At 47.3% G+C, this 20,779-nt stretch overlaps 1 protein-coding gene across 2 annotated transcripts in view; it reads left to right on the top strand.

Moving 5' to 3' along the window:
• Nucleotides 1-20,779, top strand: part of DCP1A (decapping mRNA 1A) — a 233,182-nt gene that overhangs the window by 184,512 nt on the left and 27,891 nt on the right. For both annotated transcript variants that reach the window (XM_063940808.1, XM_063940807.1), the window contains 2 exons: nucleotides 13,949-14,620; nucleotides 18,573-18,638. In XM_063940808.1, coding sequence (XP_063796878.1) covers nucleotides 13,949-14,620; nucleotides 18,573-18,638 — 738 coding nt within the window. The remainder of the gene's footprint in view (nucleotides 1-13,948; nucleotides 14,621-18,572; nucleotides 18,639-20,779) is intronic.

Raw genomic sequence — 20,779 nt, 5'->3', positions numbered from 1 at the left:
CAGGTTCGGAATCCAGAACTGGATCCTTCTGACCACGGATGCAAGTCTCAGAGGTTGGGGAGCGGTTACCCAAGCGGAAACCTCCCAAGGAAGATGGTCAAAACCATTCTTCCAATAAACATTCTGGAACTAAGAGCCGTGTGCAACGGTCTTCTCCAAGCGTCTCATCTTCTACAAGATCGGGCCATTCAAGTACAGTCGGACAATGTGTCGGCGGTGGCCTACATAAACCGTCAGGGAGCAACAAAGTGCAGGGCTGCAATGTCAGAGGTGACAAGAATCCTCCTCTGGGCAGAAAGGCACGCGTTGGCGTTGTCGGCAATCTTCCTTCCAGGAGTGGACAACTGGGAAGCGGACTTCCTCAGCAGACACGATCTCCATCCAGGAGAATGGGGCCTTCATCCGGAGGTGTTCACAGACGTGACCAGTCGTTGGGGCGTGCCTCAAATAGACATGATGGCCTCACGTCTCAACAGGAAATTCCGGAGGTACTGTTCCAGGTCAAGAAACCCACAAGCAGTGGCAGTGGATGCCCTGGTAACTCCGTGGGTTTTCAAGTCAGTGTATGTGTTCCCTCCACTTCCACTCATTCCAAGAATTCTAAAGCTCATAAAGAGAACAAGGGTTCAGGCAATTCTCATTGCTCTGGACTGGCCAAGGCGAGCTTGGTACGCGGATCTTCTGGATCTACTGCTGGAAGAACCGTGGCCTCTTCGCGAGGACCTTCTGCAACAGGGGCCGTTCACTTATCAGGACTTACCACGGCTACGTTTGACGGCATGGCGGTTGAACGCCAGATCTTAGCTCGTAAGGGCATTCCGAGTAAGGTTACTCCTACCCTGATACAGGCTAGGAAAGAGGTAACGTCTAAACATTACCATCGCATTGGAAAAAATGTGTCTTGGTGTGAATCCAAGAAATTTCCTACGGTGGAGTTTCAACTTGGACGGTTTCTCCTCTTCCTGCAAGCAGGTGTGGATATGGGTCTGCGTTTGGAATCCATAAAGGTCCAGATTTCGGCCTTGTTTTTTTTTTTCCAGAAACAATTGGCTGCCATCCCTGAGGTTCACACATTTTTGAAAGGGGTTCTGCACATCCAGCCTCCCTTTGTGGCGCCGACGGCACCGTGGGATCTTAACATGGTGTTGCAGTTCCTGCAATCGGATTGGTTTGAGCCTCTACAGGAGGTTGAGGTCAAGTTTCTCACGTGGAAGGCGGTCACTTTGTTGGCCTTAGCTTCTGCTTGACGTGTGTCAGAGTTGGGGGCTTTATCCTGTAAAAGCCCCTATTTAATCTTCCATGAAGATAGAGCTGAGCTCAGGACGTGTCAGCAGTTCCTTCCAAAGGTTGTCGGCTTTTCATATCAACCAACCTATTGTGGTGCCAATGGCTACTGACTCCTCAATTTAATCAAAGTCCTTGGACGTGGTGAGGGCTTTGAAGATCTGTGACTGCTCGTCGCAGAAAATCGGACTCTTTGTTTGTCCTGTATGTTCCCAAGAAAATTGGGTGTCCTGCTTCTAAGCAGACGATTTCTTGCTGGATTAGGTTCACTATCCAGCATGCATATTCTACGGCAGGACTGCCGTGTCCAAAATCTGTTAAGGCCCACTCTGCTCGTAACTACAACTTTGCCGAGCGGTTAATTGGTCCTGGTTCAAACACGTTTGTTAAGTTCTACCAGTTCGATACTTTGGGCTCTGAGGACCTAAGGTTTGGTCAGTCAGTTCTGCAGGAGCCTCCGCGCTCTCCCTCCCGTACTGGGAGCTTTGGTACATCCCCATGGTACTAATGTGGACCCTGGCATCCTCTAGAACCTAAGAGAAAATAGGATTTTAATTATCTACTGGTAAATCCTTTTCTCGTAGTCCGTAGAGGATGCTGGGCACCCGCCCAGCGCTTCGTGATCCTGCAGTGGTTATCTGGTTCAGTTCAACTTTATTCTTGGTTGAGTACTTTTTTTGTTACTTGGTTAAGTAATGTTTCAGCTTTTGCTGAGTTTCAAGCTCGTTAGCTTGTTTTGCCTTGTGTGTGAGCTGGTATGAATCTTGCCACTATCTGTGTATAATCCTTCTCTCGAAGATGTCCGTCTCCTCGGGCACAGTTTCTAGACTGAGTCTGGTAGGAGGGGCATAGAGGGAGGAGCCAGTCCACACTCTCAAACTCTTAAAGTGCCAATGGCTCCTGGTGGACCCGTCTATACCCCATGGTACTAATGTGGACCCCAGCATCCTCTACAGACTATGAGAAAAGTATTTACCGGTAGGTAATTAAAATCCTATTTTTTATTATTACCAGTAATTTTATTTATTACCAGTTATTTATATAGCACACACACATTCCGCAGCGCTTTACAAAGAGAATATTTGGCCATTCTCATGGTCCCTGCCCCAATGGAGCTTACAGTTTGTGGCCCTCATTCCGAGTTTATCGATCGCTAGCTGCTTTTAGCAGCAGTGCAAACGCTAGGCCGCCGCCCTCTGGGAGCGTGTCTTAGCTTAGCAGAAGTGCGACCGAAAGGTTTGCTGCATTGCTACAAAAAAAGATTGTGCAGTTTCAGAGTAGCTGCAGACCTACTCCTACCTTGCGATCACTTCAGACTGTTTCGTTCCTGTTTTGACGTCGCAAACGCCCTGCGTTTGGCCAGCCACTCCCCCGTTACCCCCAGCCACTCCTGCGTTTTTAACTGTCACGCCTGCGTTTTTACAAACACTCCCCGAAAACAGTCAGTTTCCGCCCAGAAACACTGACTTCCTGTCAATCACTCAACAATCAGCAGTGCGACTTAAAAGCGTTGCTAGACCTTGTGCGCAGAAATGCCGATTTTTTTTTTTGCCTGATCGCTGCGCTGCGAACAACGGCAGCTAGCGATCAACTCGGAATGACCCCCTATATTCCCTACCGCATGTAGACACATTCGCACTAGGGTTAATCTTGTTGGGATTAAATTAACCTACCAGTATATTTTTGGATTGTGGGAGGAAACCAGAGTACCCGGAGGAAACCCACGCAAGTACAGGGAGAATATACAAACTCCACACACAGCCATGGTGGGAATGGAACCCATGACCTCAGTGCTGTGAGGCAGTAATGCTAACCATTACACCATCTGTACTGCCCATAAATAGTTGCTGTTCCGTTATCTCACGTCCCTTTTTTCACTGAGTCAGGACTCTAAAGCAGCTTTAGTCTCATGCCCAAGTGTTTCCTAATAATAACAGCCAGTTCTCTCAGTTCTTTATACTATAGTTCAGCAGGTGTTATGTTATCATTGACTAAATATTCTTACGATAAAATTGGCAGTGATTTCTGTAGACTATAATGTGGATGTGATTCTAACATAGAATAACATATAAAAGCCTTAGAGCAGGAGTCGTGGCATAAGATGTCACATTTTGGGCAAACTGGCATCAAGGGAAGTCATTTTTTGCAGAACTATCCCCACCGCCTTTATTGTTTTCTCTGTACAGGAGCAAATTTGTTTAATTGGGTGGTCAGCACTTCATGGCGTGTAGTTGTACTCGTTATCTAATTGTGTGTGGTCATACCATATGCCCAGTGTATCTTGATTACTGTGTTGTCATACAGTTCACTGGAAACCAGAGCTGGGGCCTTCTGTATGGATTAGCTAAAGAATACACTTGTAGGGGACCCCCCCCCCCCAAAAAAAATAAAAATAAAAAAATAAAAAATAAATTGTTTTTTTAATACGGTGATGGCTATCATTTAAAGGGATATATATATATATATATATATATATATATATACTATACTATACTGTGTACTATACTATACTATGTACAAAAGCAATATAAAGCCATTTAATAGGGGCCACTACATGCCACTGTACAACCTTTATGCTTGGTATTGTTTCATTTATTGACATTGTAATTGTGCACCAGCATGATGCCAAGTTTCTGGTGGGTAACATCAGTGTAACGCTGGGTACACACTGGCACGACGTCAGTCTGAAACGTCCAGAACTTACATATCGGCCTGATTGCTCAGTGTGTACCGACAATTTGCTGGAGCTCATAGTCGCTAGCGATACTGCTGGGTTTAATGCACTGCACATCAAACCTAGTGATAACTCTAGCGACCACAGCATATGTAATGAAGGAAGGAGTGATATGTCGCTCCGACCTCCATTACCTCACTCAGTGTGTACCCCAGGAATGATATGTCGGACCGAACTTGGTGTCAGTGTGTACTCTGTTTTATACTCCTCTGACCTCTAGACCAATGGTTCTCAAGCTAGGTCCAGGTTTAAAAGATACCCATGCTTGTTCACAGATGGTATAATCAAACTGACCAAGGTACTACTTAAATCATCTGAGCTTCAGCATAAAACCTGGACTGTTAAACTAGGTACACACGCTAATATTTGTTTGATTTGACAATAATCATGTGATCGGCCTGTTTTATCATGCAATGTGTATGCATGAGCATTTCACAGATAAAACAGTCCAAAAATCGCACAGAAACATTCTGCTTCGATTATCCGATCGTTCAGACTTGCCAGAAAATATCGTCCAAAAGGTCCCAATAACGTTTAATGTTGGCCCATTCTCCAAGAGCTACACATATTTCTATGGTTTATCCTGGTGGCCTCATCCTCCTTGTAGGAGGACAAATGCAAATTCAGTGTGGTGTGGCAAAAAAATAGCTTTGTGTGTGCTGCCGCTAACGGGCCCTTCCACTGACAGAAAAATTGTACCTATCTTTAAAAAAAAAAGCATAGGGGGTAATTCCAAGTTGATCGCAGCAGGAATTCTGTTAGCAATTGGGCAAAACCATGTGCACTGCAGGGGAGGCAGATATAACATGTGCAGAGAGAGTTAGATTTGGGTGTGGTGTGTTCAATCTGCAATCTAATTTGCAGTGTAAAAATAAAGCAGCCAGTATTTACCCTGCACAGAAATAAAATAACCCACCCAAATCTAACTCTCTCTGCACATGTTATATGTGCCTCCCCTGCAGTGCACATGGTTTTGCCCAACTGCTAAAAAATTTCCTGCTGCGATCAACTTGGAATTACCCCCCATAGTGTGTACCTAGCTTTAGGGTACCTCAGAGTTGCAAACCATAGCTGTAAATGACAACACATGCTATGCTTAGTCATAGTAGCACTGTCATCAACATAGTGAAGGGTGAGCGTATGTCTGACCACATCCCTTCCCACTAGTGATCAATTGGCCCTTACCATTGCTCTATTTATTACCATACCCTCCAACTGTACCTTTTTGTCCGGTACTGTACCTTTTTTTTTTTGTTAGTATCGGCCAATAGCGGCTATGTTCCAATTTTCAGCGTCTCCCATTCCCAACGAAGCCTATGGGTGTGCCGTTTAGCCACGCCCCATTTATCAGAGACCACGCCCCCTTCCCTTATTTGTACCGATTTTCAGCTTGGCAGTGTTGAAGTGTATGCGTTACTAATCCTAGGTACGCACTGTGGAATAACTGGGCAGATCTGCCTATTCTCGGCTGGTCAGTCTGATTATGGCACAGTGGGCCTGATTCAGGCCTGCCCAGTCCCAATTAAGTTGCAAATGATCAGATGATTTTGGGGCTGCGCATGCACTGGGGCCACAGTGTGTGTGTGTAATCACGGGTAGGCGCACTCAGACTTGTGTCTGCAGGCCAGGAGGTGAGGTAATGTAGGGATAGCAGTACCACATCGGACAAACCCGAATGATTACTAGCTACCACCAATACCGCTCAAAAGCGCTTTTTAATTAGCGCCCACATTGTTTTATGTGTTACGTCCTAGAGGATGCTGGGGACTCCAAAAGGACCATGAGGTATAGACAGGATCCGCAGGAGACATGGGCACACTACAAGACTTTTACTGGGTGTGAACTGGCTCCTCCCTCTATGCCCCTCCTCCAGACCTCCGTTAGATTCTGTGCCCAGGAGAGACTGGACACACACTAGGGGAGCTCTACTGAGTTTCTCTGGAAAGACTTTGTTAGGCTTTTATATTTTCAGGGAGACCTGCTGGCTACAGGCTCTCTGCTTCGTGGGACTGAGGGGAGAGAAGTCAGACCTACTTCTTCTGAGTTAAGGGCTCTGCTTCTTAGGCTACTGGACACCATTAGCTCCAGAGGGTTCGATCACTTGGTTCGCCTAGCTGCTGTTCCCGGAGCCGCGCCGTCACCCCCCTCACAGAAGCCAGAAGAAAGAAGCAGGGTGAGTATTAGAAGAACAGAAGACTTCAGTGACGGCAGAAGACTTCAGTAACGGAGGTACAGCGCAGCGGTCGCGCTGCGCTCCATGCTCCCACACACCAACGGCACTCGCAGGGCGCTGGGGGGAGCGCCCTGGGCAGCAGGTTACTGGAGCCTTTTTTCCACTGGCAAATATACATATTAGGGGTGCCTGGGCACTGTGTATCTACCCCCGCCAGTATAATATTTTAAATTTTAGCGAGACTATAGCGCGCTGGGAAGGGGTGGGGCTTAGCCACACCGCTTACCAGTGCCATTTTCTCTACTTCACAGTGCATGCAGAGACGCTGGCCCGGACCTCCACTCTCCATACAAGTACAGGGAGCAAACAGGGGGGGGGCACAGGCAATTGGTGCTATATATTTACAGCGCAAACTTCATATATTATTTATTTAGTAGTATATGGGCGCTGGGGTGTGAGCTGGCATACTCCCTCTGTGTTCTCTCTACAGGCTTCCCTGTGGGTCTGTCCCCTTTGGCCGGTGTGAGTGGGGGTGTCGGTACCGTGTGTTGACATGTCTGAGGCTGAGTGAGAGGAAGTTACTGGGGGCGCGGAGAAGGGAGTGACTCTGTCAGCACAGCCGACTGCTGATTGGGTGAATATGTTGAGTACATTGAATGCAAATGAGGCGTTATTGTCTAAGAGGCTAGATAAATCTGATTCTCAGACACAAACGTGGAGAAAATCCATGGAGGACGCTTTGTCACAGGTACAGGTCCCCTCAGGGTCACAAAAATGTTTACTTACCCAGATGGCAGATACGGATACCGACACAGACTCTGATTCCAGTGTCGACTTCAGTGAGGCCAGTTTACATCCGAGATTGGTTAAGAGTATTCAGTACATGATTGTGGCTATTAAAGATGTTTTACATATTTCTGAAGTGCCTGCTGTTCCAGATACGAGGGTTTGTTTGTATAAGGGAAAAAAACCTGAGGTGACGCTTCCCCCCTCTCATGAACTGAACGCTCTTTGTGAAAAGGCGTGGGAGTCGCCTGACAAAAGGTGGCAGATTCCCAGGAGAATTTTTATGGCATATCCTTTCCCCTCTGACAGGGAGAAATGGGAGTCGTCTCTCAATGTGGACAAGGCTCTGTCCCGACTGTCCAAAAAGGTGGCGCTTCCGTCTCCTGACACGGCTGCCCTCAAGGATCCGGCGGATCGCAAGCAGGAAACGACATTGAAGGCCATTTTCGTCACTACTGGTGCACTCCTCAGGCCTGCTGTGGCGTCGGCGTGGGTGAGTAGTGCTATTGCTAAGTGGGCTGATAATTTGGCATCTAACATGGATACCCTTGATAAGGATAACATTCTTTTGACTCTTGGTTATATCAGGGACGCTGCAGCTTACCTTAAGGATGCGGCGAGGGATATTGGCCTCTTGGGATCAAGGGCCAATGCCATGGCGGTCTCGGCCAGGAGGGCGCTGTGGATTCATCAATGGAATGCTGATGCCGACTACAAGAAAGCTATGGAAGCTCTCCCTTTTAAAGGTAGTGTCTTGTTTGGTGACGGCCTTGCTGACCTGGTGTTTACCGCTACTGCAGGTAAGTCATCTTTTCTTCCTTATGTTCCCGCACAACAGAAAAAGGCGCCCCATTATCAGATGCAGTCCTTTCGGCCTAATAAATACAAAAAAGGAAGGGGCTCATCCTTCCTTGCTTCAAAGGGTAGAGGAAGGGGAAAAAGGTTGCCTGCTGTGTCTGGCGCCCAGGACCAAAAGTCCTCCCCCGCCTCTGCCAAGTCCACCGCATGACGCTGGGGCTCCCCTACGGGAGTCCGTGCCAGTGGGGGGCCGTCTCCGAATCTTCAGTCAGGTATGGTTTCAATCGGGCCTGGATCCCTGGGTCTTAGACATAGTGTCCCAGGGGTACAAACTGGAGTTTCAGGAGATGCCCCCCCCCGCCTCTTTTTCAAATAAGCCTTGCCAGTTTCTATTCCAGAAAGAGAAGTAGTAAATGCTGCGATACAAAAGCTGTGTCAACATTGTCATTGTCCCGGTTCCCTCGTCCCAACAGGGGGAAGGGTTCTATTCGAGCCTCTTTGTCGTGCCGAAGCCGGACGGCTCGGTCAGACCTATCCTGAACCTAAAATCCCTCAATCCGTACTTGAAAACTTTCAAGTTCAAGATGGAATCTCTTCGAGCTGTGATCTCCAGCCTAGAAGGGGGGGATTTTATGGTGTCAGTCGACATAAAAGATGCCTACTAACACGTCCCGATATATCCTCCGCATCAGGCCTTCCTGAGATTTCCGGTGCAGGATTGTCATTACCAATTTCAGACGTTGCCGTTTTGGGCTTTCCACGGCCCCGAGGGTCTTCACCAAGGTGATGGCGGAAATTATGGTACTCCAACGCAAGCAGGATGTCACAATTATCCCGTACTTGGACGATCTCCTGATAAAGGCGAGATCAAAAGAGCAGTTGCTAAGAGATGTGGAACTCTCCCTGACGGTTCTGCAACATCATGGTTGGATTCTAAATTTGCCAAAGTCTCAGTTAATCCCGACAACTCGGCTGCTCTTCTTGGGCATGATCCTAGACACGGAACTACAGAGAGTGTTTCTTCCTTCGGGTGGAAAAGGCTCTGGAAATCCAGACCATGGTCAAGGAGATTCTGAAACCGGCAAGAGTGTCGATTCATCAATGCACTCGAGTGCGAGGGAAGATGGTTGCGGCTTACGAAGCCATTCCGTTTGGCAGGTTTCATGCCCGGGTGTTTCAGTGGGACCTGCTGAACAAATGGTCCGGGTCTCACCTGCACATGCACCGGAAAATAAGTCTGTCTTCAAGGACCAGAATTTCTCTCCTGTGGTGGCTGCAAAGTTCTCACCTTCTAGAGGGACGCAGGTTCAGAATCCAGGATTGGGTCCTGCTGACCACAGATGCAAGTCTCCGAGGCTAGGGTGCAGTCACACAAGGAAGAAGTTTCCAGGGAAAATGGTCAAGCCAGGAGTCTTGTCTCCACATAAATTTACATTTACAACGGCCTTCTGCAAGCGAAAAACCTTCTTCAAGGTCTACCTGTCCTGATTCAGTTGGACAACATAACAGCGGTGGCGTACGTAAACCGCCAGGGCGGAACAAAGAGCAGAGTGGCAATGGCGGAGGCCACAAGAGTTCTTCGCTGGGCGGAACAGCACGTGAGCGCTCTGTCAGCAGTCTTCCTTCCGGGCGTGAACAACTGGGAAGCAGACTTCCTCAGCAGACACGATCTCCATCCAGGAGAGTGGGACCTTCATCAAGAGGTATTTGCAGAAGTGACAAGGCATTGGGGAATTCCTCAAATAGACATGATGGCGTCTCGCCTCAACAAGAAGCTTCCGAGGTATTGTTCCAGGTCAAGGGACCCCCAAGCCAGTGCAGTGGACGCACTGGTAACTCCGTGGGTGTTTCAGTCGGTGAATGTGTTCCCTCCACTTCCTCTCATTTCAAGAGTATTGAGGATCATAAGACGAAGAAGGGTTCAGGCAATACTCATCGTTCCAGATTGGCCACGGAGGGCCTGGTATCCGGATCTTCAGGAATTGCTCATAGAAGATCCTTGGCTGCTTCCTCTCAGAGAGGACCTGTTACTGCAGGGGCCATGCGTATTTCTGGACTTACCGCTGCTGCGTTTGACGGCGTGGAGGTTGAATGCCAAATCCTAGCTCGTAAAGGTATTCCCGGGGAAGTCATCCCCACTCTCCTTAAGGCTAGAAAGGAGGTTTCGGCGAAGCATTATCACCGTATTTGGAGAAAATATGTGTTGTGGTGTGAAGCCAAAACAGCTCCTGCGGAGGAGTTTCACTTGGGTCGTTTCCTCCATTTTTTGCATTGGGTTCCATCAAAGTGCAGATTTCGGCTTTATCTATTTTCTTTCAAAAAGAATTGGCCACCCTTCCTGAGGTTGTCTTTCGTGAAGGGAGTGCTGCATATCTATCCTCCGTTTGTGCCACTCGTGGCACCGTGGGATCTTGAAGTGGTGTTACAGTTTTTTATGTCTCACTGGTTTGAACCTTTGCGAAAGGTTGGGTTAAAGTTTCTCACTTGGAAAGTGGTCATGCTTTTGGCCTTGGCGTCTGCCAGACGAGTGTCAGAATTGGCGGCTTTGTCTCACAAGAGCCCATATTTGATTTTTCATGTGGATAGAGCGGAATTGAGGACTCGTCAACATTTTCTGCCGAAGGTGGTTTCTTTGTTTCACATAAATCAACCTATTGTGGTACCTGTGGCTACGGATGCTCTGGCAGTGCCAAAATCTCTTGATGTCGTAAGAGCTTTAAAAATGTATGTCGCCAGAACGGCTCTTGTTAGGAAAACGGAGGCTCTGTTTGTCCTGTATGCTTCCAACAAGATTGGAAATCCTGCTTCCAAGCAGACTATTGCACGCTGGATTTGTAATACGATTCAGCGCGCTCATTCTTCGGCTGGATTGCCGTTGCCAAAGTCAGTAAAGGCCCATTCTGCCAGGAAGTTGGGCTCATCTTGGGCGGCTGCCCGAGGAGTCTCGGCACTTCAACTTTGTCGAGCAGCTACGTGGTCGGGTTCAAACACTTTTGCTAAGTTCTACAAGTTTGATACCCTGGCTGAGGAGGACCTCATGTTTGCTCAATCTGTGCTGCAGAGTCGTCCGCACTCTCCCGCCCGGTCTGGAGCTTTGGTATAGACCCCATGGTCCTTTTGGAGTCCCCAGCATCCTCTAGGACGTAAGAGAAAATAGGATTTTAATACCTACCGATAAATCCTTTTCTCCTAGACCGTAGAGGATGCTGGGCGCCCATCCCAGTGCGTACTGTTACTTGCAGTTGTATTGTTGGTTGTTTTCGGTTACACGACGGTTGTGTATCTGTTATGTTCAGCTTGTTGCTGTTTTTTTCGTTCATACGGTTATTTGGTATTCCTGCTAATCCAGTTGTACGGTGTGTTTGTGGTGTGAGCTGGTATGTATCTCACCCTTAGTTTAACAAAAATCCTTTTCCTCGAAAATGCCTGTCTCCCCTCAGCACAGTTCCTATAACTGAGGTCTGGAGAAGGGGCATAGAGGGAGGAGCCAGTTCACACCCAGTAAAAGTCTTATAGTGTGCCCATGTCTCCTGCGGATCCCGTCTATACCCCATGGTCCTTTTGGAGTCCAAAGCATCCTCTACGGACTAGGAGAAAAGGATTTACCGGTAGGTATTAAAATCCTATTTTTCCATGTGCCATTTTAATGAGCAGCTTCACACAACTGCGCAGACACACTATTTGTTTCTAAATATTACTGAAACCCTGGGCATTTGGGGGAGGAGATGGTGCATTCTTCAAAAGAGGCATGTCACCTCCATTTTGTGGGTGTGCCAAAGCAGATTAATTGGTTCTAGCAGTATAATTTTGCTGGATATCCATAGTGACTCGGGTGTCCGATGCTGCAACTGATGATTGCGATGATGATCCGATGCTGCATCTTCAGATGCAGCCAGTGCACCAGAGTAGCTGGCAGTTGGGCCTCTTTTTATAACAAGATGCATCCCGTAACATTTGAATTTTTTTTTTTATCACAGCAGCTACATTTGTGTTCCCATGAATCAGGCCCAGTGTGTACATAGCACCCGGAGTCTATTGTCATTTACAAACCCATTAGATCGGCTCCCAACATCAGCAGTGCTGCACAATATTTGTCTATCCCAAGCAGCAGATGTTGTGCAACAAATACATTATGTACAGACATGTTTGTAAGAGTCTCTACCTGGTGTAATGTGTGTAAGGGTCTCTACCTGGTGTAATGTGTGTAAGGGTCTCTACCTGACGTAATATGTGTAAGGTTCTCCACCTGAAGTAATGCGTATAATGAGCTCTACCTGGCGTAATGCGTATAATGAGCTCTACCTGGCGTAATGCGTATAATGAGCTCTACCTGGCGTAATGCGTATAATGAGCTCTACCTGGCATAATGTGTATAATGAGCTCTACCTGGCATAATGTGTATAATGAGTTCTACCTGGTGTAATGTGTATAATGAGCTCTGCCTGGCGTAGTGCGTATAATGAGCTCTGCCTGGCGTAATGCGTATAATGAGCTCTACCTGGCGTAATGCGTATAATGAGCTCTACCTGGCGTAATGCGTATAATGAGCTCTACCTGGCGTAATGCGTATAATGAGCTCTACCTGGCATAATGTGTATAATGAGCTCTACCTGGCATAATGTGTATAATGAGTTCTACCTGGTGTAATGTGTATAATGAGCTCTGCCTGGCGTAGTGCGTATAATGAGCTCTGCCTGGCGTAATGCGTATAATGAGCTCTACCTGGCGTAATGCGTATAATGAGCTCTACCTGGCGTAATGTGTATAAGAAGCTCTACCTAGTGTAATGTGTATAAGGGTCTCTACCTGGTGGTATGTGTAATAAGGGTCTCTACCTGGCATAATGTTTATAATGGGCTCTACCTTGTGTAATGCATATAAGGGGCTATCTTGCATAATGTGTAAGGGGTACTACTGTGTGGTGTACTGTGACAAATGTACACTACTGTGCAAGGTAATGTAATATGAATTCTGTGGCTACGCCCCTATATTTTTTACGCATGCCTATGGCGCGCACTGTCCCTATTTTAGGTATGGGGGGTGCACCAATTCTTTTTCTGGCACAGGGAACCAAAATGTCTAGTTACGGCTCTGTCTGTGGGTATAATGTAATGGAATATGGTGCTGTGTGCAATATGAGGGAGGGGGTCTGTGTATAATGTAATGTACAGTATTGTGGTGCTGTCTGTATTGGGAGCAAAATGTATTTGTGTATAAAGATAGATAGATAGATAGATAGTTCAGCAGTTCTGGTGGGGCTGTAAAGGGAGATTTTCAGTGTCAATGTGCAGCGGACACGTCTGCAACAACTGCGTGATGTGATTGTGTCACCATAGACCAGGCTTTATAAGGAATATTTACAGCACCTTGTTGAGTCCATGCCACAGATAATTCAGACTTTTCTTCTTGGGTCTGCAAATTAATGCACAGATAATGTACTCCTACAAGTATAGTGTTGTAGTGCCATCTAGTGGAGAATGAGAGCACAACATTGGTTTAAAGGTATTTTTAGATTCTTAACGATAACCTTGTTTGTCAGTGTTAACGTAGGTCACACAAAGTCCCCTTCCGCTATCTCTGGGCAGCTTGCCAAGTGGAAATAATACTACTTAGCATTACTGTCATCACCTAGGAGGACTCGTGATCTGTACAATGTTTTTTTACAAGTGACCCACTGGAAATGCAGTGACCAAGATGGGAATAAATAAACAGAACATACATGAAGTTGAAAATAAAACAATTTGCCCCTTTGGTTTTATATACATCTTTATAACATATGTTGTATCTGCATTAATTTCAGGGATGTGAATTTCTGCCTTCTATCATTTTATCCTGCGTCAGGGCTGCAGTGAGAATAGAGGTGGTAATCCTATATAACGGGTGGTGAACCTGCAGCCCTCCAGCTGTTGTTGAACTACACATCCCAGCATGCCCTGCAACAGTTTTAGCATAGCCAAATAGCAAAACTGTAGCAAAGCAGGGTGGGCAACAGCCTTGTTTGTACTTTTCAGTAGCCGTAGTCGTCAGATCATGTAATCCAGATTACCTCTTGCTAGTGGTACTTTTTATCATATGCTTGCTATCAGGTGTCCATTTCAACAAATGACCTGTAAACAACTGAGAACACATTGAACAATCTAGATTTTAATTACCTGTTGTTTTTTTATTTTCAGTCTTATCCTACTGTACAAAAGCATCTTACAGTTGAAGAACTGTTTGGAACCTCACTACCAAAAGAACAGCCAGCACCTATGTGTCCTAATGCTGCTATGAATAGGTCCTGCCTGCCAGATGTAGGAGAACACAATGTCTTCCGGCAGCCAGTGGTGGTGAAGGCCGAGCCTAGAAGCTTTAACTGTAGTGCTAGCGATTTCAGTCATCCTACCTGTATTGCTCCAGGAATGGTTTCTCATGTTCCAGCGTCACAAGTGGACTCTCAGAAAGTTGTTCATTGTCCTGTACGTATAAGTCCCAGTCTTTGTTCGTCATCTGAAGTCCTGAGCGCGTCCATCCCACATACTTCCAGCCTGTTGCACATCAGACAGATGTCTCCACATTTAAGTCAGTCTATTTCAGACGTTGCTCTCCAGAATCCACCCTTGCTTCCACCGTTGGCTCCTGTCCGTAGTAGTAGCTTTTCTAGCACTTCTCATCCAGATGTGGATCTTCTACAGAAGCTGAAATTGACCCCTCAGAATAACGCACTACAGGCTCAGACGGTCGTCAAAAACTTAATTGCACCAAAGTTCTCCAGTACAGCCAGCCAGCTAGTAACACCTGAAAGCTTCAAGGAGAGTTCACTGAAAACATTACCAGCCGGAACGCTGGTTATGGCCCCTCTTCAGGTATGCTATTACACTCTAATTGGTTATAAACTCCTTTTTTATATCAACAATGGATTACATTACATATATTTTAGATTCCACAACCTTTCACTCCACTGCAGCAAGTTACCATGTTAATAAGAACATGCTTCTCTAACAGAACGCACCTCCCCCCCGATCATTGACAGATTTTTTTTTTTTCTACTTGCATGGTTTGGATTGGTTGATTAGTACACAGGGGCGGGCCAGTGTTGTCACAGAAGCTTAGTCTTATTTTGACCTGGATCATTAGTTGTAGCAGTAATAATTGACCTATTCACCCTTTCCCACTTTGACCCTACCAGCCTTCAGTATTTTTTTTCCCTATGTATACTTGCCTATGGGTCATCTACTTATTCCCGTATTTTCAGTCTGCAGGGTAATTGACATAACACTGTGTTTTCCAGCCCCCTTGCCTGTTTTATATACTGTAAAGTTTTTTACCTTTAGCCCATTGTTCTGGATACATACCTTACAGTAGATCTGCTATAGCATCGATTCTCAGACTCTGTCCTCAGAACCCCAAACAGTTCATGTTTTCCAGGTCTCCTCATAGAATCACTAGTAAAATAATTAGGTCCACCTGTGACTCTTTTAAATGCGTCAGTGAGTAATGAATACACCTGTGCACCCGCTGGGTGACCTGGAAAACATAATCTGTTTGGGGTTTAGAGGACCGAGTTTAAGAATCAGTATGCTATAGGAATAACTGTGCTATCACTGATGCATTCAGTATCCCGGCTGTAGGGATCCTGGCGCTCAGCATACCGACGCCGGTATCCCGACACCTATACTCCCTCTTGGGACACCCCTGGAGGGAGAGCAGGTTGGCGAACGCAGCGAGTCCGCAAGTGGCTCTTTTGCGCTCGTCCCGCTGCCGGCATTCTAGCATCCTGCTGTCGGGATTCTGATTCTACCGATACCATCCATTACACAGGCAATGTTCGTTCCAGACACAGGTAAAGAAATGCAAATTAAGGTGTGGGAATTTGAAAGGGGGCATGTAGTATTGTTTGTAAAATCTCTCTCTCTCTCTCTCTCTCTCTCTCTCTCTCTCTCTCTCTCTCTCTCTCTCTCTCTCTCTCTATATATATATATATATATATATATATATATATATATATATATACTAGGTGATTCATCGCGCCCTACGGGCGCTCTTCACACCGTCGGAAGGGGCTACGCCCCCGTAACCCCTGCACGTAGTTGTGTGAGTGGGTAAATAGTGCACAACGAAAGTGCGTTTGATGGTGAAGGGGGCGTAGGCCCTTTAGTGGGTGTGAACAGTGGCTGCAGGGCACGATGTACAGTATGTAGTGGGTGCAGGGTTGACTGCGTATGGAGGAGGGTGTCTGTGGGTGGAGGGGGGGGGGGGGGGGGCGGATGCCGGGGGTGTATGCGGATGGGAGAGGGGGGCGGGAGGTGGTGTGGGTGGGGGAGGGGCAGGGGACTGGGGGTGGTGTATGGGGGTCTGGATGCGATGTGGGTGGGGGAGCGTTGGAGGGGGTGGGGGAGGGGTCAGTGCAAGGCTCTTGTGGGTGTGGGAGGGGTTCTGGAAGCATTGTGGGTGGGTAAGGGGTGGGTTTGCTTGCGGGTGGTGTTGGGGGTCCGGTGGTGGCGGGTGAGGGGCTGGGGTTCATTGGGTGGGGGAGCTGTAGGAGTAGGGGGTGCAGTGGATGGTCGAGGGGGTCCGTAGGTGGTGTAGGGGCAGCCGTGGGTTTGCTGTGGGTGGGATGGCGGTAGGTATCTCCTATATATTAGGACAGATCTGTGACTTTGTGACTCATTGCTAAAGCTGGGTGGAGTCACAATGCTGGGTGGAGTCAAGTTACAGATCTGGCCAAGAGAAGCATAGGAGAAAATAGGAGAACACACTGGCCAAATATATAGGAGAGAATAGGAGAACACACTGGCCAAATATATAGGAGAGAATAGGAGAACACACTGGCCAAACATATAGGAGAGAATAGGAGAACACACTGGCCAAACATATAGGAGAGAATAGGACGGGTGGTAGTCATGTGACCGCCGGTCGGCTGACCGACAGTCACATGACCTCCTCCGTGAGCCCGACGGCTCACTATCCCGATGGTCGGCATGCCGACCAACAGGGACTATTTCCACTCGTGGGTGTCCACGACACCCATAGAGTGGGAATAGAACCCGTGGCGACCGCAGGTCGCCACCGAGCCCGCAGCGTGGCGAGCGCAGCTGCACTCGCCCCTCCCCGCCGGGATCCCGGCGTCGGTATGCTGCCGGGATCCCGCGGCGGTCAGGAGACCGCCGGTCACCCGTACTACACCCAATAGGACAACACACTGGCCAAATATATAGGAGAGAATAGGAGTACACACTGGCCAAATATATAGGAGAGAATAGGAGAACACACTGGCCAAATATATAGGAGAGAATAGGAGTACACACTGGTCACATATATAGGAGAGAATAGGAGTACACACTGGCCAAATATATAGGAGAGAATAGGAGAACACACTGGCCACATATATAGGAGAGAATAGGAGTACACACTGGCCAAATATATAGGAGAGAATAGGAGAACACATAACAGTACATTGTGATAACAGTACATACATAGTGAGCGCAGGAAAGGCAGCAGCAGCATGTTAACGCGACATACAAGCACCGCCTCCATGCGCCAGCCATTGGACACATGCTGAAGGGTGCGCTGTGATTGGCCACCCGTGGGTGTGATGGGATGTAGCTACTTCTGCTGCCCCCGTGGTACAGAGCATCCCCAACTCCCTACATATAGCGGGGATGCGGGGTGAGGGCGGGTAGGAAGCGGGGCTCACTGCCAGGGGACGGAGCGCACAGGCATCTTACTGCAGTCTCCGGCGCCTGGCATTGTAGTGTCCGCCAGCGTCTCCCTGTGTGAGCGGGGACCCAGGTGCTGGTTGCATTGGCGGCCAATCACAGCGCACTCCTCAGCCATGTGTCCAATAGCTGGCGGCTGGGGGCGGTGCTTGTATGGAGCTTTAACATGTGTCCAATAGCTGGCGGCTGGGGGCGGTGCTTGTACGGAGCTTTAACATGTGTCCAATAGCTGGCGGCTGGGGGTGGTGCTTATACGGAGCTTTAACCTGCTGCTGCTCTCTCTCCTGCGCTCACTATGTATGTACTGTTATCACCATGTACTGTTAAATGTTCTCCTATTTTCTCCTATATATTTGGCCAGTGTGTTTTCCTAGTCTCTCCTATATATTTGGGCAGATCTGTGACTTGACTCCGCCCAGCGTTGTGACTCCGCCCAGCGTTAGCAAATGAGTCACAAAGTCACAGATCTGGGCAAATATATAGGCGATAGCTAGCATGCAAGCAGACACTTGAGAATTAAATAAAGTATATTTGTAGTGTTGCCTGTAATCACCAGCGATACAAATGGGTATACATGCATACATACATTTAGACAGTGGCATTATATGGGACATTACTAGGATTGACTGGCAGAGGCGTTCATGGGGCGGGAGGGTGCGTCGACATGACATATTTTGGGGGGGGGGGCACGGTCCGTACAACGTAGTCTTGTCCGCACCGTCTAGAGGGTGGGCCGTGGCGGCGGCTGCATGATGTAACACACAGCCACTGCAAACCTAAACATGGCAGCTAGACTGTGCAGGCAGAGGGCTTCCCTTAACATGCATTCACATTTTAGTGGGGGAGGAGGGGGGTGGGAGGGCCCAGCATGCGGGGCAGACTTGACCTGTGCTGGGCATCTCCCCGCATGCTAGTATAAAGCGTTGTAGTTGTGCGATTTTTCACACAACTACAACCCACGCTGAATTAGGCCCATTTTACGTAGAAGGTAATAATTGTGCATGCAGCTGTATCCAGGTTATGTGGCACAATATGTTACTCACATAATCTCTATGTAAACACTTTTTTTTTTTTTTTATCCATCTTTTTGTTTCTATAGAATGTTCATGAAAAGAAAGAAACTGAAACATTTGCCCAACCCTTGAGTTTATCCAAGGTGGTAGCTGTAAGTATTGTCTATATATTGATAACAAGTACTGGATATGGGCAGCTCTGGCAAGCAGACCGGGGCCGCTGGCAGTCTGCGTGTTAGCACGTTATGAAATACTGTAGAGATAACACCGAGCCTGCTGGGACTAATCATGTCTAGAAAATGATGTCTGCAGACCACAAATAGAGCAGCCGCATGCAGAGATATAGCTGTGATCTGTTCACGAATCCTCGCTTCACCAAAATATCCTCATTATTGTCTATTGACAATGATAGGTGGGAGTTATTCTGAAAGCTGTGTCAGTGTGTGTGTTTCCATCTATTTCCCACCTCAGTTTATCGGTAGGATTCTTCCAATTTATCAACTGTTAAAAATGTAACCATTTAATTGACTTTTTCCTTTCAAAACCTTTCCTAACATTATTTCTCTGGCAGGGTCCACAGGATAACATTGGGATATGATGAAGCGACAGCGGATTTGCACCAATCGTCAAAGCTTTTCGGCCTCCCAGCATGCAACGGGCCAATCCATCTATCCCCGCCTTTTGGCTCAGACAAATCAGTTTTTTTGTTTAAAGTGGAAGGAGCCGGACCATGGTCAATGGGCTGCTGCTTTTTGGCAGCCATAAGCTTTCTTATTTTATTTTTATAGTCTTACTATTTTTTTTTTTTTGAGTGATCTTTCTAAAAAGCGTCTTATACGTACCTTAGAAAGAGAAACTCCAACAACTCTCCGCCGGGCCGCGACAACGCTTACCTACGAGTACAGTGCTGTTTCGGTGGATGTCTGTGTCGGATATGCTAGCAGGTCCAGCAGATGTTACCAGGCTGTGGCCGGAGCACGGGGAGAAGGTAAGGCATTAGTTCCGCTTAGAGGGGGAACACGGACACAGCCGCACTGCTTTGGGAGGAGATTACTAAACAGTCGCTGATGCGGCTGCCACCTCGGGTGCACCAGCGCTAGCCCTTAGAGATCATAGGCTCCAGGAGTAGTATGAGGTCGCAATCCCCAGGATTGATGTCAGCAGTGCGGAGTCAGACGCTCTCCTGGTCGCCCCTCCCCCTGGTTCATGACCAGTTTTCTCTGAGTCTCCCGCCATGAATGGTTTTCCAGCTTCCGTCTGAGACGCTGTGTACTAAGAGACCCTGTCGCAGCATAGGCGGCTGTGTGACTGGTGCGTCAATGTTCACTTGGGCGTCTGTGTTCACTATAGGTTCACGGAGTGTCGGTGTACACTTATAGCGACTGGATCCATTCAGCGTTCGCAGATGTATTGATCGATCCTGGAAGCGGGGTGATTCTCCCTGTATCCCACTCTACTGAGTTTGGGTTATACAGCACTAAGTCTCTATCTACCTTTTAAGTATGAATAGTTGGATAAGTGCATAATGCATATGAGTCTGATAATATTACTGTGGTTTCTTTCGCTATGCGTCTGAATACGGTTAAAACTTTCATAAAATAATGCAGTAATATGTTTCTCCTACATACTTGAAATGTATCTGTAGTTGATTATGTGCTCATATTGCTTATTATACTAATGTATAACATGTGACTGACTGCTAGTGTGATTGCTGACTTTACTATAATTCTGTCATTTTTTTTCTATCTTTTTCGATCCTCAGTGCTGGTGTATAGCAGGGTAGGGTCGGATTGTATGTCACTTTAACGGGTCACAAATTGTGTAGTACACTGTGTAAGTGTTGATTATTTATCATGTCTAAGAGCGGCAAAGGTGAGGAAGATACACTCGCAGCAACACCAACACTCATATCATGTTTGTCTTGCAAAGCTGTGTTAACCTCTTAGGATCTGGTTCAGGATGGTTTGTGTGCAAATTGTTTTAGCTTTCACCAAGGTCTCTTGAATAGTACAAGGCTGATACAAGTGCAATTCCAACTTCTGTACCAGGAATAGGTTACACGATTAACCCTTACATGCAGCTTCGAACCTACGGTTTTTCACTTCTAGCAGCAGCCTCTCAAAAGAAACAGGCTGAAAAGCCAGCGGTAAGTAAATCTACATCTTCACAGTCTACACATGTTTCAGATGAGGATTCATCGTAGGATGAAGGCTCATTAAGCTCTGGTTCTGCATACGAAGAGGAGGAGGTAGGCCTCAGCTCAGTGGACAAAGCTGAGTTAATTAAGGCAATG

Source organism: Pseudophryne corroboree, chromosome 9 (genome assembly GCF_028390025.1).
Source record: "Pseudophryne corroboree isolate aPseCor3 chromosome 9, aPseCor3.hap2, whole genome shotgun sequence".
In the NCBI taxonomy this organism is placed as follows: domain Eukaryota; kingdom Metazoa; phylum Chordata; class Amphibia; order Anura; family Myobatrachidae; genus Pseudophryne; species Pseudophryne corroboree.
This window is presented reverse-complemented; position numbering and strand designations above follow the sequence as displayed.